We start from the raw sequence: 26,463 nt of genomic DNA, 5'->3' as shown, positions 1-26,463 counted from the left end.
TTTACATAAACAATGAAGGATCAGTCCTAATCTGAAAGAGCCCATTCACAGGCTTTCATGTGGAGTCTCTAATGGGTTCTGCAGGCAGGGAGTATGGGTTGATCTGGGGGGTCACAGGAGGGAACCAGTGACAGATCACCCCTGACTTCAGATATGAACGCACACACACACACACACACACTCTCTCTCTCTCTCTCTCTCTCTCTCTCTCTCTCTCTCTCTCTCTCTCTCTCTCTCTCTCTCTCTCTCTCTCTCTCTCTCTCTGGTTTCCATGTATTGTGGGGACATTCCATAGGCGTTTTTAAACCTCAAAATGTTCCCACAAGGTCACAAATTTACTGGTATTCCTATCTTAACGTGATAATTACCAGACACACACACACACACATACACACACACACAAAACCAATAAAGTTTTTATTAGTGAAACACTGGGATTTAAACAATAATTTAATAAAGGACATAAACAGCATTTCAAGATTTAAACAAATAGACATTAAGACATATTATACATAAAACATAAATACATTTTCAAATATCATATATATTTAATATATTTAAAAATGTACAAAAATGGCCAAATAGACATTAAGACATATTATGCAGTCCTATGTAAAAAATATATATTTTCAAAAATAATTTTAAATATGTTTAAAAATATACCAAAATGGCCAAAAATATATTTGCCAAAATGTATTTTAAAATATGTTTACAAAAAAAATTAACCAATATATTTTTTTGGCATTTTTGTATATACAAATAGACATTAAGACATATTATGCAGTCCCTTATGTCAAAAAATATATATTTTCAAAAATAATTTTAAATATGTTTCAAAATATAAAAAAATGCCCAAAAATATTTGCTAAAATATATATATTTTTAAATATGTTTACATTTTTTTGCCAATTTTTTTATATTTTGTTAATACATATATTTAAAAGCATTTAAAAATATATATTTAATCCTCCATTTCATATGTATATGATTGAAATATATGCACGTCACATTGGAAAAGAAACTTTATGTTACAACCCTGTACCTTAAACTTTATAAAAATAACTTCACTGTTAAGAAAATTTTTATTTCGGATGTATTTCAAATATATTTTGTCCAGGAATTTTTTTATTTTTGGCTGTATATGCGAATGTAAAATTAGAAATGTATTTTCCTGTCCTGAAATACAATCTATCCATCCATCCATCCATCCATCCAATCCATCCATCTTTCAAACATATTTTTAGAGAAATTTATTTTTTTGCCATATGGGTCTATAGGTTATGCTTGGATTTATGCAGGTTTTGCACAAATTTGTCCATGCCATGCAGCTTGTGTGCAAGCCGTCACTAAAGCAAAAGAGTGATATCCAAATTTAATATCCAAATCTGAAAGCTTCTCTTTTAATTGTATGTTGATAATTTAATTATTATCTTTAGAAATAAGATGCTTAGCAATGCCATTGCTTTTCCCTTATGGTTATCTTTTCACAGCCAGCACTTTACTCACTATGTGTATTTGGGCAGAGAAGAATCACCTCGTCTCTCACATCATGGGTTTCATTTTATCTTTTAATGAAGTGTTTGCAATCAGCAGCATGTTTGGATGTCTGTGTTGATATAGGAAAGTCATTCATTACATCAGCTTTATCTGTAGGAATGTAATGGGAAATATTATAATTTCTAAATTAAGTCAACATGGTTAAGTGTAATACGTAGAAAAAACAAATATCAGTGTAGCTGCACTTTATGAAATTTCCATGCATGCCCACAAACAAAATCATCTGGCTGTGTTTCAATTCAATAATGTCTGTAGAAAAATCCTTTTATAGGTTAATTTCATCAGATGACCTCAGTGCCGTAATCCAATACCACTTCTGTGTCATAAAATTTCATTGCATGCTATTATGATGCCCGGCATACAGAAATAATGTGTCTTAATATTGGAGAAATGCTCTAACGTACTTTTCATTTACAGAGAGAAGCAACCCTTCAGACTAACTCACACATTTACTGGTTCAATCTCATCTCTACTGGATCAATCTCATCTGTCTGCAGCACGACTGACCCATCACCCCCCCCCCAGACGCCTCTCAGGATCTGACTGACCTATATCTGCTTGCTCGGTATGTAATCTCTAGCACTCTCATGGTGCTCTCTGCCGCCTGCTGTCTCAGCGGTGACGGGCTCACTCTTTTTTCGCCACACTCCCAGCCCCTGCTGCAGATAAAGGGCAGCCCCGTCGGTTATTCAGCATTTCGTTGCTGCAGTCTGGGCGGAGGTGCTCGCCCACTGCTGTTGGGGTGATGGATTGAACAGGACACTCGCTCCCCGCCTCTCCTTGCTTTTTTCCTGCCGGCATTGCAGCTTTTGGCTCAGGCAATACAAGGGTTTTCCTGTCTGCGTTACAATGGCAGGAGAGGAAGGGAAGGCGAACGTTCTAGCAGACTTGGGGCAAAAACAAGCCTGTGACCTTTCACCCCAGCTGCTGGAGGGGTGGAGAGCGTTTCCATTCCAAGAGCTCCCCAGTGGTTTCAGGCATGGCCTTTTGTTGAACAGAAGAGGTCATGATGAAAGATCTGAAACTGTTTGCTGTTTCGTCTGATACGATTTCTATCACAGCATCATTCCAGAGCAAGTTGTCTGTGTCGTAACATTTTTCAGTGTATGTATAAGCCAACTGCATTCAATGCCTGACCCATGCATTTCTGTACTGTATGTAGGTCAGTGAGTACAAGCATTCCATCAGTTCAGATCTGTGGGAAAGAGTCAATGCTCAGTCAGATGAGAGGACATGAGGAAAAAGTGCTTCTAAGATCTACATTTGGGTCAGTAAGCTTCTCATGTGTTTCAGACTGATTTGCTTTGCTGCGTCACTTCACCAGGGTTGAGAGGAAGTATGGCAGTATGCACACCCATGCAGGAAATATCCTTCACCATCCTCTTACATTCTTCCAATTTGGTTTGATGCCCAAAAGGGCTTTTGAGGCAGACATGCACTGAAAGATACCACAGTATCAAATTATAAGGACACAGTATAATATGAACCTTTTGTGAAACATGAAGGTTCTGTGAATGTTAAAGGTTCTTTACAGCAAAATATGGTTCTTCCATTGCATAGTAAAGCATCTTAAAGTATATGGATTCCATCTTTAATAAAGGGGACATGTCACAAGACTTAAAAAAAATGTTAAATAAATCTTTGGTGTCCCCAGAGTACATATGTGAAGTTTTAGTTCAAAATACCATATAGATCATTTATTATAGCATGTTAAAATTGCCACTTTGTAGGTGTGAGCAAAAATGTGCCGTTTTTGGGTGTGTCCTTTAAAATGCAAATGAGCTGATGTCTGAACTAAATGGCAGTGCCGTGCAGGGACGTCGGACTGAGAGGCTGTTTACACTTGGCATTAACATGCGTTTTCGTCGATTGGATCACAAGTGGACGACGTTAATGCCAGGTGTAAAGGGTGTTCAAAACCTTTTGAACGCGTCCACTTTCGACCACTTTCAACCACATTCAGAGGTAGTCGAAAACCCTTTCGATCGGATTGCTTTTGTAGTGTAAACGCACATGTGGTTGAATGTGTTCGAACAGCCACACGCGACCGCCTTCTCTCCGCCCATTTATCTAATCTGAGATACTGAACACAATGTTTTACGTCTTTTCTGACTTCTGGCGTGAACACACGGTGAACAGCGCTATTTTTAGCCTTTCATTGATAAAACTAAAGCGGCTGATCTCCGCAGTTTCATTTTGCAAGCGTGTGAAAGTTGCGCGATCCTATTTCATCAATTGCGCTGAAAATTCAGAGAAAGCTCTAACATATACATATAGAAAACACTGTGCGGCATGTTTACTTGCTAAACAATCAGTGGACTCTGACGTAATATAAGTTCGCGTCTGTCCATATAAACTCATCATTACTCCAGCTCGCGTTATATGATAGCAGAGAGACTCGCCCACCTTCTCGACAGACCACCCCCTCACAGTGTTCATGACAGAAGCAATCGAAAGTGGACAAAAGAGCCGGATTTAAATACCAGGTGTAAACGTGATGTGTCCCTCTCGTCCACTTGTGATCCGATCAACGAAAACACATCTTAATACCAAGTGTAAACAGCCCCTAAGGGTAAAACCAGTACTGATTACCAGTGCCCCAAGAGGAGAGAGGGCCCTTGAAAAGTCTGGAATATATTTTATTTTATCTGGATATTTTCATTTCCTAATTCAATTTCATAATGAATGTCAGATGAAATGTAAAGTTAGTGTATTGGCTGAATGCCTGTTTGACTGACTACATTTTGTATAAGTAAAAACTAAAGCATAGACTCTAAAAAAAATATGGACGACGCCCGTTCGCTCTCTTCCATTGGTGAAAAGTGAAGCCGCCAGTGTCCCGATACGGCGCTGACATCTTGGGTTTTGAGTCTGCGCAGTAGCGATTTCGGGACTAGTCCTGCGCAGTAGTGGAAGGAAGTAAAGCTGCGAAATCAAGGGGTTTATGACCTATACTGGGACCAGTCACTGGGGGCGATCGAGACGTTTTGGCTTCACTTTTTCAGGGCTTGATCTAAAGTCTCACGGTCCCACCCCTTGGTAAAATGGTTTAGTTCATCTGCACGCGCATTTTGTTTATGTTAGTTGAGCGGCTGGTGGAGCGCAAACTTCTGCGGTGCGATTGAAATGTCTTTCTCAAAAAAAAGCTAAATCAGGCCACCAAAAAAGAAAGGAAAGACAGGAGAAGGAAAAAACTAAACGATTTGTGACTGACTTCTTTTCAAAGAAAGGTGAGCACAAAAAAGAACATGAATCCTATAGTGATAAAACTGTTTGAATATCCCTGCAATTGTAAGTGCTAAAAATGAACTGAGACAACCCATTGAAAAAGCAGAACATACACTTTCAGATGATAATTTGGTTATAGGCTACATGCAATTTGAGGTGAAAGGCTAAATAAATAAACTGTATACTAACAATGTTTGCATGTAAGCAATAGCATTTGATTCGTTTTGCCTTTTTTCTCGAGATAAAAATGACTAGTGACACAAGTTTTGTTTGTCTTTATGAATGGAGCTTAATGTACAAGCTAAAATGGCATATTTAAGATTTAATTTATGCCTTTAATAAAGCATAATAAAAATAAATGTTCTAAGTAATGTAAAAATGTAATGTCTTGTTCATTCAGCAAAATAAAATATGACTGAATCAAGTCTTGTTTGGTTATCATACAGTTTGTTTATGTAGTGATTAGAAAACTATATGGAAAAATGGGGGACTGTCTATGCATAGGGCCCGGGACCTTGTGATACGCCCCTGGTGCCGTGGTTGGATAGTGCAGAGTAAGGGGTGGTATTATCCCCTTCTGACATCACAAGATGAGCCAAATTTCAATTACTTATTTTTTCACATGCTTGCAGAGAATGCTTTAAAGTTACTGGGTTGATCATTTTCAAATTTTCTAGGTTAATAGAAGCACTTGGAAATCCAATTATAGCTCTTTAACATAGAAAAAGTCAGATTTTCATGATAGGTTCCCTTTAACAGGTTTGGATATCAGTTACTTACATTACTTTTGGGTGCAATAGTAACCCAAAGCAGTGGCGGCCGGTGACTTCTTTTTCGAGGGCACACGATGCAAAGCTCGTCACAACATGTATGTAGCCCGTCATGTGTGGTTCGTCATGTCAAAATATGTGTTTGGCGCGTCAAGTGAACCATGTGCATCACGTGTCTTGTCAAAATAAGTGCCTGCTGCAGATGCATCTAAAGGGTTTATGATAAAAGAAACGCTCACGTTTGCCAGATACTCACATAATCTCATGCGTAATCAGAGTTTAGTGTTAAGTGTCTTGCGTGTATTTTGTGAATGTCTCTTTTATCATAAATGGTTTTGACGCGTGTGCAACAGGAACTTATTTTGACAAAACACGTGATGCACATGGTTCGCATGGCGCAACAAACACATATTTTGAAAACACGAGCAACACACATGACACTCCGAACACATATTTTGAATTTGCGTCCCTTAGATGAGCCGTCACGAGCCACCACTGACGCAAAATATACAGTCATATAATCTCTGTATGTAAATATGTATTATTTGTGTACCCTTCAAAATATGCTTATGAGAAATGTTATGTTTATTGTGCCTCCCCAACTGTTAGATTATTAGCCGTTAACATGAGTTGTGCTTGTGATGGAGTGGGTGGTGTGGAGAAAAAACACAACGCTCCGACTTTCAAAAATCTGGCTCCAGGCACGTCACTGAAACATTTTTCAGTAGAACAGGGTAACCCTAAAGGCTTTGCCATTGACTTCAATAATGTTCTTGTATCTAAATGGGAGCAATTTATTGTGAAAACCTTTTCTAGAGGACTTAAGCTGGTTCAGCAAAAAGAAACTTCCTTTTAAAAAGTTGCATTTTGAAAAAGCAGTAAAGTAAATGCTGTTGCAGCAGATATAAATCACATGAACTGTGTATCTCACTAATATTTTTTAGGGTTATGTTGAAACAGAACATTATAGAGCCCCATTGTAACCCAATCACTGATGCAAGTATATCAGGAAGCACATGCACAGACGAAACTGGCCACAGCAGTTGGACTGCAACAACTGTTTTGCTTACATTGTCGGCCCTCCGGCGTCTGGAAGGTAAATGTGATGATGCCGAAATTAGAAATGACTCTTCGTGGTCGAGGAGCACAAAGGAGCCTTGTAACGCAGTGACTCAGTCCTGGTACTTTGACTGAGAGGGAGGGGCTAAATGAGGCTGTGTCTGTCAGCAGCTCTGCCCGATTGGCCTGGCTCCAGAGGAGTGTGCGTGTCAAAGATGCTGGCGCTGGAAGAGTCTGCATCTGCTCGGAGGTTGCACACTGACGCAGCACTGCAGCATGTTATCAATATGCTGTGCACTACACATTTACCTAATCTCTTTTCAATAATAAAGTGCTGAGCGCCGCATCAGCAAGAAATAGTAGGAAGTTATATAAAAGTAAAGATCTGCTGTTTGGGAAAACCAATGCAAGGGTTTGTGTGCCGTTGCCATGCTGCATGGCTTCAGGCATCTGCAATGTCAGCCCTTCACATCACCAGCTACCACCAACTCATACCCACCCCATTCAGCAACACAAAAGACTCTGTTTGGATCAGACCGAACATTACACACAGCAGGGTCTCCTTCACTGCTTTGAACAGCTGTGCTTAATATTTATTTTTCTCAGTCTGCTTATTCAGTCTTGCCTACCGTTTCTAAAATGAAAATGACAGGAGATGCATGCTTAATGACTAGTGCCTCCATTTAAAGTACTAGATTGGATGCTTTGTTATATATTGCTATTAGAGATCCTCTGCATCAAGAAGTGTTCTTGTGTCGGCTTTTCCCTGCTCTCGATGTGCTACCCGTGCAGACCTTGTGGGTTTATTTTAGCACAGCAGATTGGAGCATCGTCTCCATGGCAACGGCTCTGGCTTCACACTGGTAACAAAGATAGCTTTCACTTACAAATGCAGATAGATTTCCGCCCATTCAGAATCCGGCGATCAGGGTGTAGCGTTTACCACAGTATTAGAGGAGGGATTTGGGTGAAAGATAGACATGAAGTGAATTGCAGTTAATCTCTTTAGGCAAACATCTCCCCGGACAAATGTCACATGCATTATAGGCGAGGATCAAAAGGTAGATGGCTCTGCTAAATGGGCTCTTTCCTTTAACACTTGCGTAAAGTGATGGCAATTTCCAGCTCGTTAATTGTCTCAGATAAGTAATGGGGGCTGAAATCGCATTTGTCTGGAAGCTGAAGATTTCAACTCGTTTCTTGTTTTTTTCTTTTTTGCTCTCTCTTTATATTGTTTTACATAAAATATCATCACAGCATTATCACAAAAATATAAAGAACAACTGAAGAGTTTCGTTGCAAAACGAGATAACTCCGTTTTTAACATTTTTGTCAAATCATGTTTATTATTATGTTATCATGTTACTATTTTGTTTTATGGTGCTACTTAGCTGTATTTTTTAAGTTGTGAAGGTTAAATCAAAACAAACCAACTGCAGTTGAATTGATATTAATTGGAATGCACAATCAAAAAACGAGATTTCTGGGGAAAAAATGAGTTATCTCGTTTTGCAACGAAACTCTTCAATTATAAAATAAATAAAAAAAGAATGAAGTAAATATCCAACAAGATATCATTTGTAGAGATTATAACAAAGCACAACACAAAATTAAATGGATAGTTCACCCAATATTGAAAATGATGTCATTTACTCACTCTCCTGTTGTTACAATCCTGTACAAATGTATTTGTTCTGATAAACACAAAGAAAGATACTTTAAGGATTGTTTGTAATCAAACCAATCAGAAGCCCCATTGACTTCCATAGTATTCTATTTTCCTACTATTGAGGTCAATACACTGCAAAAAGTGACTTTCCTATTTAACATTTTTGTCTTGTTCTCAGTTAAAATGTCTAAAAATTGTTAAATTAAGATGTATTTTCTTGTTGAGCAAAATGACCTATGAAAATAAATCTAGTTTTTAGACAAAAATATAAAATTTAAGTGAATTAGTGCTTAAAGCAAGCAAAAAAATGTATACAAAAAATCTGCCAATGGATTAAGAAAATGTTTCTTGAAATAAGTTTACTTTTTTCATAAACACTTAATACAAGAAAAATGTTCTTATTCCATTAGCAGATTTTTTTTGCTTGTTTTAAACACAAATTCACTTAAATTTAATATTTTTGGCCTAAAAACTACTTATTTACCTAGGTCATTTTGCTCATCAAAAATACATCTTAATGTAACAATTTTTAGATATTTTTACTGAATACAAGACAAAAATACTAAGTAAGACAGTCATTTTTTTGCAGTGTAGGGCTTCTGATCGGTTTGGTATACATACATTTTTTTTGTGTTCACCAAAACAAAGACATTTTTACAGGTTTGTGAGTAAATGATAACAAAATTTTCATTTTTGAGTGAACCATCCCATGGTGATCATAGCTGTGACTGGTTTGCAATACAAATATTTATTTTCCTGCAACAGACACCCAACTTTCCTGTACTGTTATTACAGTGTTTCATTCACTCAAAAATATACAGACCAGTATCCACTTACATTTGTGTAACTGTTTCATCAAAATACAAGGAACAGGGCTGAATATACAAATATAACCACACTTTGCTGTGTTTGGAAACTCCCTTCATCATAATATTTGCTCTGACATGCAAATAATGCAGGTGAAAAGTCCGAGACAGTTAACATTTTTCTGCATTTGTCACATGAACTAATAATAATTTTTTTGGCATTTTGACCATACATGTTGAGCTTGTTGAAATCAAGCTAGTAGCCTAACGTAAAGTTTGTTTATACTAATAATATAAATATTATTCCAATAAACAACTCCTCACATTTCTAAGAACACACAATTCAAAACAAGCCATGAGATAAAAATGATAGCCATGTTTGTCCAATGCATGGTTTTCACATGCCATAAGGCCGCTGTTTATTTAGATATGACTTCCTAAACCCATTGACCATCATGTGTGTGAATAAGTCATTGTATGAAATATAAACAACACATTTTATTTCCGCATCCTCTCATTGCACAGTAAATAATGATACTTACTTGAACCAATTACATCCATTTAAGCATAGCCTACACTGAATATGTGCAAAACTTCTGTCATAATGTTAATTGTTTTTTATTGTGGCGTTCTCTGGCACCCTATACTACAAAGCTGTCCACAAAATCTGTGCGTGGATCACTTCAACTTCATCAGTAGTATCATCCGAATCATATCTGGACACGCGAGCGTGTTAATGGAGGCGGGACGGCGCTCGTGACATCACTCATCTGTATAAAAGCTACAGCTGTGTCCGTGCGCCCGCGCTGTGAGGCTGCAGAAAGAGAGAGAGACGCGCGCACACGCACGCTCGCTCCTTCAAACAAAGAGACCCATCAACATCCTCACACAGTGCACCAGCGAAACGCACTCCTGTTCAGGCCAAGGAACGCACCATGACGGCAAACGGAACCAGCGACATGCTCAAAATCCAATTCGGATTGATCAACTGTGGAAACAAGTATCTCACCGCAGAAACGTTTGGGTTCAAGATCAACGCATCAGCGACCAGCATGAAGAAAAAACAGATCTGGACCCTGGAGCAGGATGGTGAGGACTCAAACACGTTTTACCTGAAGAGTCATCTGGGTCGGTACATTGCAGCAGACAAGGACGGTAACGTCACGGGTGAAAGCGAGGTGCCCACGGAGGATTGCCGGTTCATAATCACAGCCCACGATGATGGGCGCTGGTCGCTGCAGTCCGAACCGCACAAACGATACCTCGGCGGTACCGAAGACAGGATCACGTGCTTCGCCCAGACCATCTCCATCGCGGAGAAATGGTGCGTGCACATTGCCATGCACCCGCAGGTGAACATCTTCAGCGTCACCCGAAAACGTTACGCGCACCTGAGCTCAGAGCAGCACGAGATCGCCATCGACAGGGACGTCCCGTGGGGCGTCGACTCTCTCATCACCTTGGTCTTCCAGGACCAGAGGTACCATCTGCAGACCTCTGACAACCGCTTCCTGGTGAATGACGGGACCCTGTCCCAGAAGCCTGATAAGACAACGGGATACACCCTGGAGTTCAGGTCTGGAAAGGTGGCCTTCAGAGACTGCACTGGGAAGTACCTGGCTCCCTCTGGTCCCAGTGGAACCATGAAGTCCGGCAAGAGCTCCAAGGTTGGAAAAGATGAGCTTTTCGTTTTGGAGCAGAGCCATCCTCAAGTGGTGCTCACCGCTGGCAACGAGAGGAATGTGTCCACCAGGCAAGGTAAATGATGTTTAGATTAAATGCTGGGATTTGTTGGCACTTAAAAATCTCAAGGGAAGCTTCGGGCACAGATTTTAGGCACGATCTGTTCATATAAATTATCTATTATTATCTACAGCTCGTTTCTAATTATAGATCTTCATCTCATTCCCATTTCTTGTGGGTTTCTTCTTGTGGCAGACCTTAGGGGTGGATCATTACATGAAGGGAAGCAAATGGTTGGTGTGTTCTGCTAAAAACACATGTTCGATGCTTCTGCAGTTTAACCCAATCTTAAAAACATCTTTCTAAACGGTTTTGATAGGTTTAGCTAAATATAGCACACTGGTTATTGTGCATTAAAAAGTATATAACTAAAAATTAAATCAGTACTCAAAATTGCAGACGTCAAGCCTACATCTGCAGTTTGCACAACCTTTGTTCTGTATATTCCATAACTATATTATTTTGAGGAGGCCAGCGTACTGTAATTAACTCAAGTCAAAGCCATCATTACTGTAAATGCTCTGAGGAACTGACCCGAGACAGCCAGACTAAAATAATAGATCAAATGATGAAATATTGTGCTGTTCAGCAGTATTACACGGCTGCTTCCCTCCCATTCCTCTTGCTGATAATGAAATGTAATAACTCCTGTTTGGGATTTTACATACAGTTTGATTGAAACCGGCCATCTGTATCCTAAGCCATTCCTGATTCCCCCAGATTTGATGATGAAACTGGATACTGGTCTGTGCCAGGATGCACGTGGTCTCTACAGGTCATTTGTCTCTTATATGCTGGATGTATTTCTTGGCTATCTATGTTGTTTATTATAATTTAAAACTGCTGTTAACCCTTTTTGTACAACAATACTCAAAATGTAAAGGATTCCTGCCATTGGTTTACAGCAATGTGGACTGAATTAGGATATTCAGATCACACGTGTTATCCAGCTACACTGAGACCCCCACCACGGCATGCATTTGTATTGCTGAGGGTAAATATTTGATTTGGAAACCAACGCTAAGATAAGTGAGGTTCAGTGTTTGCGACAATTGTGCCCGAAAATTGCATGGTGTGCGAGGGGGGCTGAGATTTCAGGCGTGTGCAGAGAGTTGAAGGAGAACAAAGACTGAGCTCTGGGCCTCAGCTCAACATGCAGCCCAGCTGCTGAGAGTCTTTAGACAGCCCAGCACGCAGAACAATGGGGCCTTGCTATGCACAAGTTTAGCCATTTCAACAAACACAAAAACCGCTGCCTACTCGAGGCAAATGTGAGGTTGTGTGGCGAACTCTTACTTGAATTCATCTGTTTTAAAGGATTTAGAGTTTCCGCATTTTCCTGGCTTGATGCTTCTTCCTCGCAAAGACACAAGACACATGTTTTTCCATAAATGCCAAAGTGGTTTCCCTACAGTATCTTGCAGTATTTATTTAAGTGGTTCGTCCAGACTTTCGTGACCCTGCATGGCTGATAACTTCGCTTAAAGGAATAGTTCACCCAAAAATGAATATCCTGTCATGATTTACTCACCCAAACCTGTACGAAGTAGGATAAACGAATAGTATGGAAGTATTGTAATAAATGATGAAGATATTTTGATAAAATATGGCAAGGACAGAGTTAAAGGTTCCCATTGAATTCCATAGGATTTGTTTTTCCTACTACGGAAGTCAATGGTTTCCACCAGCTGTGTGCTTTCATCAGAAAAAGAAATTCATACAGGTTTACAACAACATGAGGATGGGAATTCATTTTTGGGTGAACTCTTCCTTTAAGTATTTGTGTAATTGCGTGATTGTGAAATAAATCCGATGCAAATGAAATGTCGGTCTGTGTAATGTTGTTTTTTTGTCAAGGTTAAAGGCTTTTCACTGGGGAATGGTGGTCTTTTGAAGGCACCAGTTGTCGGTGTGGATTGATCAACCATTCGCATTTACGCGTCAGGCGATGGGGGTTGGGGGGTGTCTGCTTGTGGCTTTAAAGATCCTCCCGAACCATTTAAATGCAGGGTGAGGATGCATACCTCCTAAAAATGAATAATGATTGAGGGAATTTTCCCCCCATCTTAGACCGATTTAGATCGTCTTAGTCATAGTCTTCCACGCAGACATGTGTTTCTCATCTTGGTCATTTATTTTCGCTGTTCGTTCAAGCTTGCATATTTCTGGGGAAACTCAATACGCTTTCCAGAGGCCTGGCCGTGGCGGGCGTGCCAATGCGTAGTTACGTAGATGTATCAGGAGCTTGAAGGAACAGGAGTATTAAAGCAAACATGGTGAATTGAAGATTGAAAATATAGGTGATGTGTTTGGCAACATGTGCAGTAGCAAAACTGTTGCAATATGATAAGGTCTTGTGACGGTCTAATGTGTTTATCTTTAATATTTCCTTCTTTAAACCTGACATCGAATTACTTAATGCTCCCCAAAAGAGTTTTAGCAAGAAATGCATGATTTGTGCGTTTTAAATGGAGTTTAATTACATTTCCTGCAGTGCATGACTGGTGGTCTGGTCTCTTACAGAGATGCATGGATCTCAAATAAAGCAGACGTACAAACCGGATGTGTTTACTATTGTTGTCCTAAAGCCTCCCTCTGAGCATCCTGGCGTATATGACAATGCAAAATACTTGAGGAGATTAACTCTGTTAGGAGGTCGGGCCAATTTCCAGAGTCATAGTTCCTGTCATTCAATGCTCTTTGCAAAGACCTCTACTAATCCAAAAGTTGATTCTTAGTTAAGCGTGCTCTATGCTCCGCTACCGCTAACTTTGCATACTTATTTTGATCACTAACAGGATATGGTGATTTCGGTAATGGGTTTAACATCATTTGACTGTTGTTTTGTTTGCAGGCATGGACCTCTCGGCCAACCAGGACGAGGAAGGTGACCAGGAGACTTTCCAAATGGAAATCAGTAAGGACACAAAGAAGTGTGCCTTCAGGACCTGCACTGGCAAATACTGGACTCTCACAGCTAATGGTGGCCTTCAATGTACCGCCTCTACCAAGTGAGTATAAATCACACTAATATGAACTTCATATTAGCCTAGATTTCTTCAGATAAACTGGTCCTGTGGTGGTCAAAAAAGGTGTTATGTGTCACAAAATTTAATTGTGGTTTGGTGTTCAGAGAAGAGGAAGCACTCGCTTGGTATTTTATTTAAAGACATGCTGCATCCTGTATGTGTGGGTGATGAATGCAGATTAGTGGGCAACAACACCTCAAATAAGCCTACATGCAAATCAACCTGGTTTTCTGGTCATAAATTGAAATACTTATAATTGAAATTATTATAAATTAACTTAAACATGGAAAAAGTCAGATTTTTTATATGTCCCCTTTAAATATGGCATGGCATGTTTGATTGGAGGATAAGACCGAAGAGGTGTGCTGGCATCGCAAAAAAAACGATAAGAGCATGACCTCAAAATAAAGCGAGAGCGATTTGGAAATCAACTGCTTTGTATGCTTTTGAGTCACTTAACATGTAATCGATAGGAATCGAGAGAAAGCATATTTGGCATGCTGTCCGAGGGGGAGCTCCGAGCTCAGAATTTTAGCCCGAACACAGAGTATGCCCCCCTTTTTAACTGGAATAGATGAAACTAGCTGAGAGAGGGGTGATTGGGTGGAGGAGGGATGCTGCATAAATGGGACAGAGGTGAGGGACGGCTATTTATAGGAACATCTTCGCGCTGATTGGTTGGATCACATGATCGTGCTCCTCTCGAACTTCGTTAAATAAATTTTATTTGATGTCATCCGCATCTATGCGCAGCTAGGGTGGCCATTCATGCCAGTTCCGCCGGACGCGTCCCGAATATGTTTCCGGTTCAAGTCGCATTGCTCGACCGCATACGTCATCGAGGTTCTCACATTTCAGTTAAAATACATTAAAAAATGTAAATTTATTTCTTTTAAGACATACAATCATTGTAGTTTTATTCTTACCTTGAAATGTAACGGTTGCTTTTCTGAAATTGGAACCGGAATATTAAACCTTGATGATGTATGCGGTCGACCAACGCGACCTCCGGAGAACGCACCCGAAAACATGTTCGGGATGTGTCTGGCGGAACTGGCATGAATGGCCACCCTGTGCGCAGTACCGTACGAAGTTGAACATATCCGTCACCCATGGTTTTTCAAATAACTTAAAATTATGTTTAGTCGCATAGCATCTGTTAATGGAAACGTCGTCAGTTTGCAATAGTTTTTGTTGACGTTTTGTTGACATAGCGCTAAAGTTTGCATCTTTAATGGAAACGCCACTAGTGATACTTAAACTTCTATGGGACATAAAGAAAGTATCTCCATTTTCTTTTTGTTTTCTCAGAATGTTGTTTGCGTGTTTTTTGTTTTGTTATTTTTTATATTTTACTAATAAATTAAAAGGTTTGTGCACTCTTAGAACGAATGTCTTAAAAAACATTAGTGTTGATTCTGGGACAACACAGTTTTTATAACCGTGACATTTTTACGCAGTTTGGCCGTTCGTCCACATGAAAACGCAGTGTCAGGGCACTGAAACCGAAATTTTTTTAAACCTGTGCCTGGGTGTGGATTTTAACAAACGGCGGTTGCTGGTTTGTCGTGTAGACCGTAAAACTGGGGTTTTTTACCTTGCAACGTCACTTTTTTTGATTGGCTTTACGATTTGGGTTATATTGCCACCTGCTGGTGTGGCATGCTCTTGAAAGCGCTTGATGGCGTGTTTTTGCTTTTTCATAAGGACGGAGATTTCTTTTAAACCGAGCATGTGTGGTAGGGATGGGACGATTACCGGTTATACGATTAACCATGATAAAATGTCCTGACGGTTAGTGTTATCTTTTAAAAGATAATTATCATTACAACCGTGTTTGATTACCGTGATTTTGAAAACTTGCGGTAAATCCTGTCCAGCCAAAACCAGTTTGACGCAGGCGCGCACATGCAACATAGTTTTTTGCACAATAAGGCATTTAAGGGATAATGTATTGTATTCATTTACGGTAAACTTATTAGACAGATTTTTTTACCAGAGAAATAATTTCAGGGACATGAAATATTAAATTGTGATTTTTAAAAATAAAACTTGTTCAAATGTTTTCAGTTCTTTTTGAACGTTTCCATCTCATTTGAACAAAACCATGATAATATTGATAACCGGATAACTTTAGTCACTATAATCATGATATGAAATTTTCATACCGTCCCATCCCTAATGTGTGGACAGGATTTTTTTGGAGGAAAAACTCTAGTTATAAAAAATACCCATGTCCGTGTGGACTAGGCCTAAATGCGTTGTCCCAGAATCCACGCATCTCCGTTTTAATATTGAGACAACACATTTAATGTTATTTTTAACAGAACTTGAGTTTTATTTTAACACAAAATCAACACAAAATGACACATAATGTGTTAAAAGCTAAACACGAAAAGATGTGAAAAATTAACACATCCTTAAGAGTGTGGATTACATGTCAAGACTTCATTGATATCCGTTCCCAGGTCTGCTAACTGCTACTTTGACATTGAATGGCGTGGGAAGAAGATCCTGCTGCTTGCCAACAATGGAAAATATGTGGCCGCCAAAAAGAACGGACAGCTGGCTGCCACTATTGACTCGGCAGGTACGGTGTTGCTTTGTTCTGTTTCAAGGTTGCATGCAATCGGTGACCAAACTCAAGCATTAAAATTTGTGCTTTGTAGTCCAATCATAGCTTGAGTCCACCGTAGCTTTAAGAAAATCCTTTATCTGTTGTACAGGCGAGACAGAGGAGTTCCTGATGAAACTCATCAACAGGCCCCTCATCGTGCTGAGAGGCGAACACGGATTCATCGGCTGCAGAAGGGTGACCGGCACTTTGGATTCCAACCGTTCTTCGTACGATGTCTTCGGACTGGAGTTCAGAGACGGAGCTTACAGTTTGCAAGGTTAGTTATAATCCTCACCTCTCTGAGTTTAAGGTAGAGCCTTCAATACTTACCTTGACCCTTTCGATCTCTCATCAGACTCCACAGGAAAGTACTGGATGGTGGGCAGCGAGTACAACGTGCTTAGCAGTAGCGACGCACCCGTGGACTTCTTCCTCGAGTTCTGCGACTTCAACAAAGTGGCCATCAAGTCAAGTGAAGGAAAGTATCTGAAGGGAGATCACGCTGGCGTTCTGAAGGCCAACGCCGATGAGCTGGACGGCTCCACTATGTGGGAGTACTAAAGGCACTTTAGTTACCACTGTGGCATTTTCTTTCCACTTTCCTTTACACATTTTGAATATGATTTTGAATACGCGTGAGCACAAAGGCAAACAGCAGAGAGAACTCGAAGGGTTTAACTTCTTGTCTATATTTTCCAATCTGTCGAAATGCTTCAGCTTTTGGGTGCCATGAAATTACCGCAGTGTTGTTCGAATACGTGTGGCCAAAACTGGGACTTAACTGGCATCCAAACATGTGTTGTTTAAAGAAATCTCACACCATCTCATTTTGTCATAACATTTGACTGATAGTCAAATCAAGAGTCCACTGTTTGAGCGAATGAGCAGTGTCTGTCAGCCTGGCGTCAGGATTTTTTTTAAGAGTAAAGCTTAATGTGGTAACCCTCCCTTGTCTTTGCACAGTCCTGTATGAGCCTCACACTTCTAATATTAACAAACCCTTGTGACTGTTAGCTCATGATATGATGTACTGATTTCCCTTGTATTATTGCCGGTCATAAATATCTTAATGAGAGGACAATGGCAATATTTAAAGATAAATGAATGTTGATCTTTTTTTCTTAAACTTGACAGAGATATGAAGGAAGCTTTCTGAGCGCTGAAATGTTTTGTTGTTTTTGTATTTGAAGCATGGCAGTGCGCTGATGTGTAATACAGTATGTACTGCCTCATTACCTGTGCTATTATATTAATTTTAATGCTTATAACTGGATTGGTACAGTACTGTAGCAGTCCCTCATCTCAAAAGTAGAGTCTGGAATTTCCGAGACTCTTGGAATTGCCAATGAAGATATTAAAACGGGAATTTTTCTGCAACTTGAAAGTGATGTCATCGTTGCGTTGTGTGCTGTGTAGCAGTGAATGTGATCATATCGAGATGAGGTTGTTGCAGGTTCAACACGATATTTATGGTAAATTAACCACTTTTCCTCTTGATCCTGACAATTCTTAAAGGATCGACGGGTCTGTGTTTAGTACTGGACTTGTGTAATGGTTTCACTGGAAAAACGCCAACTCTAGTTTTGTTTTTATTTGTTTTAATAAGGCACAGACATGATCGTAAACCTGGTATAAAAGCCAAAACTGAGGTGGTGTTTAGTCTACATTATGGTAAATCATTTAACAGACCCAAGACAGGAAGCCATTATTTTGGCTCACTAAAATTTGACTGCTAGTTTAAAGTCATCCACAGATTTGATTAAACTGGTGCTCTTCATCTTATGTGATATAAGAGTAGATATATTTAGACATGACTGTGCCTTATTAGAAGGCCATTATGGGAAAAACACATTCCACATCAATACTTTGTAAGACTTTACAAATGTCTTTTTTATATTGTTTTGATATTATGCTTATTTTTCCTCATGTGCCATGGGTACAAACGAAATCGGAAAATAAATACAGTTTGAATATGAATCGGTCTGTGGCTTTGTCTTTTGTTTGTGCTCCATAGATGCATTTTAAACTATCAATAGATGCGATAAGCGACATTAAGCATAACAAAAAACGGCGATAAAATAATTTTTTTTATCGCAGCTTTGGCAAAATGCAATGAGGTGTGACTGCGGCTCCCAGAGGGGGTTTTGAAAGCCTACCCTTCTGCAACCAAGCTCAAAATGTGGTTTCCGCCAAAATTAGTTTACTCCTGAGACCTGACCTTCACGTTTTGGTCAGGAAGCAACATCTCGATCAATAAAACAGTTGTGGTGTGTTGTTGCTGTGGAAGCAGCTTGCAAAATAATTTATCGATCGAGTTATTGATGCAAAAAGTTAATTTATCAAAATGTCAAGACTGGAATTATAAAGGACAACACCGAAATATAAATTTAGCATGTGATTCTTGCTGCAAAACATGAAAATATTTCAAAAACCTATTTCAATGCAACTGTATTAATGGCTACCCAAATGTTACAAGTCAGAAGAAGAAAATGTAACAATGGCCAATATTTGTCGTCAAAAACCCATTAGCAAACAAACACATTTCTGCATCATATTTAGATGGCTTTAAAAATAGTTTTAATGCATTAGACAGGAAGTCGTGCAGCCATTCGTATCGCAAGACATCAGATGCTCTTGTAGGTCTGTTCGCACTGTGTTAGCAGCACTAATGTTGGGGTTTGAATCCCAGAGAACATGTATAATAAAAATATAAATATAGCTTGAAAGCACTGTAAGTCACTTTAGATAAAAGCATCTGCCAAATGCATGAATAAAAAAACTGTTATGTACCTATTTATTAAAGCAGTGGTCTCCAACCTTTTTATGAGCAAGGGCTAAATGGATAAAACAATCTGGAGGGCTACTTTTTAATATAGTCTACTCAAAACGTTTTTGTTTTATGTGTTGATTTTATTTTATTTTACTTGATATACATAAAATATGAAAAGCTAATATAAAAGATATGTAATAAATATTAAAATGGAGGCTATTAATAGAATATGATTTGGCAGGCACCTCACAGACACCATGTTGGAGACCACTGTATTCAACTATCCAATTATGTTCATGCGCTGTAAAAAAAAAGAAATCCGCATTTTTTGTTAAATCATCACATATTTTTATGCTAATTTAAAGGGATATTTCACTTTAAAATTAAAATTCTGTCAGCATTTACTCATCCTCATGTTGTTCTAAACCTGTATGAATTTCTTTTTTCTGATGAACACAAAAGAAGATATTTTGAAAAATGATGGTAAACACACAACAAAGAGTGACCATAGACTTCCATAGAAGGAATACAAAAATATGATGGAATTCAATGGGTACCATCAACTGTGTGCTTACCATCATTTATCAAAATATTTTCTTCATTATTTATCACAATACTTCCAAAATATTTGTTTTCTTACTATGGAAGTCAATGGTCACTATCTGCTGTATGTTTACCATAATTTCTCAAAATATCTTATTTTGTGTTCATCATACAGGTTTAGAACAACATGAGGATAAGTAAATTATGACAGAATTTTTATTTTAAGGTGAACTATCCCTTTAAAGGATTAGTCCATTTTCTTTAAAAAATCCAGATAATTTACTCACCACCATGTCATCCAAAATGTTGATGTCTTTCTTTGTTCAGTCGAGAAGAAATTATGTTTTTTGAGGATGACATTCCAGGATTATTTTTATTTTAATGGACTTAAATGGACCCCAACACTTAACAGTTTTAATGCAGTTTAAAATTGCAGTTTCAAAGGACTCTAAACGATCTCAAACGAGGCATAAGAGTCTTATCTAGCGAAACGATTGTCATTTTTGAAAAGAAAAAATATGCACTTTTAAACCACAACTTCTCGTCTATCTCCAGTCATGTGACGCGCCAGCACGACCTCACGCAATACGTCATCACGTCAAGAGGTCACGGATGACCAGTGTTGGGGAAAATTACTTTTAAAAGTAATGCATTACAATATTAAGTTACTCCCCAAAAAGGTAATTAATTGCGTTACTTAGTTACTTTTCATGGAAAGTAATGCTTATGTAACTTTGAAGTTACTTTTGCATTACTTTTTCTTGGCTGAGCCTTGATCTCTTTCAGACCCTGCAGGTGTTTTTTATGATCGCAAAAATGTCAAGCTCTGGCCTGCCATCTGCGTTTCTGACACAAACTGTTCACACTCAGGCGCACAGAGTGTGTAATTTTACGTTAATATGTTCAGTTTAATTCAGTACATTATTTTATTTTTAAATTGAATTCATTAAACTAAAAAGTAACTTGTATTACTTTTTTTATAAAAGTAACTCAAATATTAATGTGTTCATTTATAAAGTAATATGTTACTTTACTCGTTACTTCAGAAAAGTAATATTATTACGTAATGCACGTTACTTGGAATGCGTTACCCCAACACTGCGGATGACGTATCGAAACTACGCCCCAGTGTTTACAAGTGTGGAGAAAGAGGACCGGTTCGACATTGTTGTACGTGAATGATAATAATTAATGTCTTTGTGTCAGTTTATTGTTTAAAATGGTCCGCAAATGTGTGTTTCATATATGTAACAAGTGACCTTTCCGCGGCAATTGCGTGAGGTCGCGCTGGCGCGTCACAGGACGGAGATAGACGAGAAGTTGTGGTTTAAAAGTGCATATTTTTTATTTTTATTTTCAAAAATGCCAATCGTTTCGCTAGATAAGACCCTTATGCCTCGATTGAGATCGTTTGGAGTCCTTTGTAACTGCAACTCTAAACTTAACTGCATGTTAAGTGTTGGTGTCCATTAAAGTCCATTAAAATGAGAAAAATCCTGGAATGTTTTTCTCAAAAAAAGATAATTTCTGAACAAAGAAAGACATCAACATTTTGGATGACATGGTGGTGAGTAAATTATCTGGATTTTTTTAAAAGAAAATGGACTAATCCTTTAATCCTTTTATAAGTTGAAACTTATTCAAGTTAATTTTTTTTAAGTTAATTTTTTTAAAGTTATGTCAACTATTCACAAGTCAAAACTTAAAGTATGTTGAATTACACAGCAAATTTAGCCTGAATGTAACTATTAAAAGCCTTGCATGTTTCCATTTAGGCTTCAAGGAATCTAAAAAAAGAGACTAGAATGTGCTATTATAATAATGCAGCCTGGCTGACATGTGGACCCAAGTTTCCATGACAACACAGACAATGTAAATTAAAAGGAGCTGTATTGAGGGGGCTGCTGGTGAAGCGACTGCGACTGCAGCATTTCAGGTGCGATGATAGAAAATGATAGAAAATGAACAATTTCATTTTCATTACAGATCCATGAAAAGCATTTGTGCAGCACATACAAACCTTTTATATACTGTGGAGGAGAAGCACAATGTTAGTACTGTCCTCAACCAGATGAAATGTCTCTAATGGTACATTCACTGGTTTTTGAGCTTTGAATGCATTTGCATTTCCTCGTTATATAAAGCAGATTACAAAAAGAAAAACTAGTTACCTTCTGATGAAGGAAATAACTCAGGCCATAGGCAAATTGTTCTTAAAATAAATGTACATGCTAGATTTAAAACACAGAACAGAACTGTAACACATTCAAATTAAACTGTGAGAGAATGAAACACATTGCTCACAGAGCTGTCTGTTCAATAGCTCAGTTATTGTTTATGTATATAAATATATGTTACATTATGCTATATTTTCATAGAACGATGTTTACGTTATGATTTTACATAAAAAACAATACATCACAAAAATGTTTTCACAGGCAAGGTCACAATTGACCAACACCATCTGTTTACACGTCATCCAAAAAACATTTTGAATGGTATCGTTGTAAACAATATAGAAAAATAAAATGTTTTGCTTCCTTCTAACAAACAATCTAGTCTCTAGTTGTTGATGTCATAAGACTTGTATAATGAGTTAATAAGACACGGTGAGCATCTGCAGATGTCACATGAGCGATACAGACACTAGGAAATCCCTTAGCGAGAACATCTTACTTTGTTTGACCACAGCCCAAGGCGCCATGATGGGGGGTGAAGACACCCTCATGACTATGAATTGAGCCCTTCACGCCGGGAGTTGATTAGCGAATACAAAAGAAGGGAAGCTTCTTCAGTCATTCAGATTGAAGGGACGTAGTGACCACATTGTAAAAATCTGCATTCCTACAGCTATAAATGACTGCAAAACAAATCAGTGTTAGAAGTGGAAGATGCTCCTCGCAACCTTCACGCTCCTGCTTTCTCTGTAAAGATTTCGAGGCACGGATCCAGTTTCAGGAACCTCTTTGGATACAATGCGAGCAAGCTGCCAGGGTCAAACCTTCACACCTGTAGGCCCACAGGCTTGACTAAATCCTCCATCTGTCAGGCCATTAAGAGGTTACAATGTCAAACTGAGATACCTCATTGTGAGGTACGTAAACCTGTGCACAAATATGCCACAATCCCTTTGTAGAGCCCAGATGGGAGAAGTGCCAGATTATTAGGGAAGTAATTTCTTTTTAGGAAAATGCCTTTTTACAGTCCAACTCTCTGTAAAGAAAATATGTAGTTTAAAAAGTACTATGCAGTGTGGAGAGCTGCACATTTGGGGTGGAGGTTACAGCCTCCAATGGAGCACTGGCACTTTGTTGGAGTTTTGGGCAAGAGACAACCCTCTCTGCAGGACGAAAGACATAGCCAGGAGTCACACAATAAGTCACATTCTGTTGCACAATAAACATCCCACACGGCAGGCATTTCTGGCCTCCTGTGCCTTTAAAGGGAAAAAAGTTGTTATAAACTTGTTATAAATATACATTTCTTTGTTCTGCTGAATATAAATAGCTTTGAAGAATGTTTGTAACTAAGCAGATCTGGGGCACCATTGACCTCCACTGTACAAAAATACACTCACCTAAAGGATCACTAGGAACACCTGTTCAATTTCTCAATGCAATTATCTAATCACATGGCAGTAGCTTTCATTCATTTAGGGGTGTGGTCCTGGTCAAGACAATCTCCTGAACTCCAAACTGAATGTCAGAATGGGAAAAAAGGTGATTTAAGCAATTTTGAGCGTGGCATGGTTGTTTGTGCCAGACCGGACCGAGTATTTCACAATCTGTTTAGTTACTGGGATTTTCACGCACAACCATTTCTAGCGTTTACAAAGAATGGTGTAAAAAGGAAAAACATCCAGTATGCGGCAGTCCTGTGGACGAAAATGCCTTGTTGATGCTAGAGGTCAGAGGAGAATGGGCCGCCTATTTCAAGCTGATAATAAGCTGAAATAACCACTCGTTACAACCGAAGTATGCAGCAAAGCATTTGTGAAGCCACAACACGCATAACCTTGAGGCGGATGGGCTATAACAGCAGAAGATCCCACCAGGTACCACTCATCTCCACTATAAATAGGAAAAAGAGGCTACAATTTGGACGAGCTCACCAAAATTGGACAGTTGAAGACTGAAAAAATGTTGCCTGGACTGATGAGTCTCGATTTCTGTTGAGACATTCAGATGGTAGAGTCACAGAATGAGAACACGGATCCATCATGCCATGTTACCACTGTGCAGGCTGGTGGTGGTGGTGTAATGGTGTGGGGGGATGTTTTCTTGGCACACTTTAGGCCCCTTAGTGCCAATCGGGCATCATTTAAATGCCACGGCCTACCTGAGCATTGTTTCTGACCATGTCCATCCCTTTATTACCACCATGTACACATCCTCTGATGGCTACTTCCAGCAGGATAATGCACCATGTCACAAAGTTCAGATAATTTCAAATTGGTTTCTTGAACATGACAATGAGTTCACTGTACTAAAATAGCCCCCACAGTCACCAGATCTCAACCCAATAGAGAATCTTTGGGATGTGGTGGAACGGGAGCTTCGTGCCCTGGATGTGCATCCCACAAATCTCCATCAACTGCAAGATGCTATCCTATCAATATGGGCAAACATTTCTAAAGAATGCTTTCAACACATTGTTGAATCAAAGCCACGTAGAATTAAGGCAGTTCTGAAGGCAAAAGGGGGCCAAACACAGTATTAGTAAGATGTTCCTAATAATCCTTTAGGTGAGTGTATAATACTATGGAAGTGAATGGTGCCCCAGATCAGTTTGGTTAACATTTTAAAAAATATATATTTATATTGGAACAAATGATGTTTTTTTGACCGACATGTTGAGATGACATGGCTAACTGTATATAACTCGCTTTATATCATTTGCAAAACAGAACAAACATTTTTCTACAATCTACGTTGCTATGTGTCAGTAACAAAAGACTGCCATACCGGCCACCAGAACGAAACTGTTTAATCTTTCAGACTGCACTTGAGACATTAGTGAATCAGCCATAACCAAGCATTTTGATCAGCTACTGATAAGCAGCACCAACAGATTCGGCATCATCAGAGCTCCATTAGCTAAAAGCTAATGTTACATGTCTATTACATACATTGACTAATTCAATAATCCTCCCAGCTACCAGTAACCGTGTAATGCTCGCAGCTTCGTTTTACACATTTGATCAGTATTAAATCTATTTCTTAATGTTACACACATTGGCCAACAGAATAAGCACAGGAAATGTGATCTGCAGGTTGTTTGCTGGTAAACAGATTTTCATTTAAAGGATAAAACAAACCCATATATAAAGCAAACATGTCATTCTTGGTGTAAACAAATGATAGAAGTAATGAACATTTGAACAAACTTGATCGAAAATCCAAAACATCCATGGGAGAGAGTGTGGGAATACAGCTTACAGTGAAGAGCATTGTCAGTTTTCCAATGAGATTTGAATACTTTTTTCTCAAAGTTATTCCCTGTATGCTTTTTCGAGCTACCGATCCTAGTACAGACATTTGCATATTTAGAAATAAACATCTGTCTATATACTGTCAAAAATGTTGTAATGCTAAGTACCAGTCAAACACCAAATTCGTTATATTATCAGATAGTGATTTAGCAAACCAAGTTTTTTTTCATTTTTATTTAGCTGAAAACTAACAGAAGTATTATTCACTCTCTTCTTCATTCGAAATAAAAAGAATACAAATAAATGAACAGAAGAATCAAGTCCAACAGGCACTCTGCTGCATTCTTAAGCCCTCCAGAAAAACAGTTTGGCTCCCGTAACAAAATCTGTAGAAAATAGGGGTCTAACAGTTTAAGACACAAAAGTCTGGAATTGTTTTAATAGTTTTCATGAGTCTGTGGTGTCCTCAAAGAGGTCTATAGTAGCGATTATGTGGTCCATAGTGCATAGGCAAATTGAAGTCATAGTTCAGGTTACGTGGGTTGTAGTTCACAGGGGGGAGGTTGGGTAACGGCGGCACGTAAGGAGCAGGAATGGGCTGGAGATAAACGCGCTGTGGCCCACGTAACATGACCTGGGGGATGAGCAGCGGGGCGCGTACTGCCTGAGGACCTGCGATAGGAGCCTGCGGTGTAACGCGGGGCCGTTTCGCTGGGATCGGCTCCGGGGGAGGGCCCACTCTCTTCCCTGCAGTGTCTGAAAGACAGAGGAGGATTAGATGAAATTTACTCCAAAACTGAAGTTATTCAGAGTTTAAAAGCACTGACCTGTCTGATTGCTCTTTTTATTTAACTCCGCTTCACCCTCTTTCTGGATCTCCTGAATCATTCGCTCATCATCTTCCTGTGGATTGAAAAAGAGACAAAATGAGAGGGGAGGCAGAGAAAGGAAGAAAACAAGGCTTTCAAAGATAGCAATGACGTTTTCTAATTACTGTTCGTTCATGTGTGAACGCTGGGACACTGCCAGCCAAAATCCATATCAGAACATAGTGTGTTCAAAATTGGGCATGGATGTCCACTTCAATGGTGAAACACAAAACAGCTCAAGTTCACCAGTCAGCATTCAAAACCCACTCGCCCGAAACGGTGCCAGGTGATTATGCAATGGCTCTGAATAGAGGGGTAATTGCAGCCCTTGGGCTGACAGCGGGACTGCACCCTGACTGCATTCTTCACACA

At 39.0% G+C, this 26,463-nt stretch overlaps 2 protein-coding genes across 4 annotated transcripts in view; one reads left to right on the top strand and one right to left on the bottom strand.

Moving 5' to 3' along the window:
- The first annotated feature begins 9,879 nt into the window (after nucleotides 1–9,879).
- fscn1a (fascin actin-bundling protein 1a) lies at nucleotides 9,880–18,455 on the top strand. Its single transcript, XM_055191217.2, has 5 exons — nucleotides 9,880–10,847; nucleotides 13,687–13,843; nucleotides 16,330–16,451; nucleotides 16,588–16,755; nucleotides 16,834–18,455. Exons 1-5 carry the CDS (start codon nucleotides 10,025–10,027, stop codon nucleotides 17,037–17,039), a joined length of 1,476 nt encoding a protein of 491 aa, XP_055047192.1. The 5' UTR covers nucleotides 9,880–10,024; the 3' UTR covers nucleotides 17,040–18,455.
- Nucleotides 18,456–24,759: 6,304 nt separating this feature from the next.
- Nucleotides 24,760–26,463, bottom strand: part of rnf216 (ring finger protein 216) — a 28,407-nt gene continuing 26,703 nt past the window's right edge. For all 3 annotated transcript variants that reach the window (XM_055191197.2, XM_073857067.1, XM_055191206.2), the window contains exons 16-17: nucleotides 26,050–26,125; nucleotides 24,760–25,978 (exon numbers count right to left, since the gene is read on the bottom strand). In XM_055191197.2, coding sequence (XP_055047172.2) covers nucleotides 25,689–25,978; nucleotides 26,050–26,125 — 366 coding nt within the window. In that variant the 3' untranslated portion in view covers nucleotides 24,760–25,688. The remainder of the gene's footprint in view (nucleotides 25,979–26,049; nucleotides 26,126–26,463) is intronic.

The sequence above is a fragment of the Misgurnus anguillicaudatus genome, chromosome 19 (genome assembly GCF_027580225.2).
Source record: "Misgurnus anguillicaudatus chromosome 19, ASM2758022v2, whole genome shotgun sequence".
Taxonomy (NCBI): domain Eukaryota; kingdom Metazoa; phylum Chordata; class Actinopteri; order Cypriniformes; family Cobitidae; genus Misgurnus; species Misgurnus anguillicaudatus.
This window is presented reverse-complemented; position numbering and strand designations above follow the sequence as displayed.

Bases quoted from the DNA above. Each gene is read 5' to 3' on its own strand.
- fscn1a (XM_055191217.2), top strand. From the start codon at position 10,025: ATGACGGCAAACGGAACCAGCGACATGCTCAAAATCCAATTCGGATTG. The intron at 10,848-13,686 runs GTAAATGATGTT...TTTTGTTTGCAG, and splicing joins GAATGTGTCCACCAGGCAAG to GCATGGACCTCTCGGCCAAC. The intron at 13,844-16,329 runs GTGAGTATAAAT...ATCCGTTCCCAG, and splicing joins CAATGTACCGCCTCTACCAA to GTCTGCTAACTGCTACTTTG.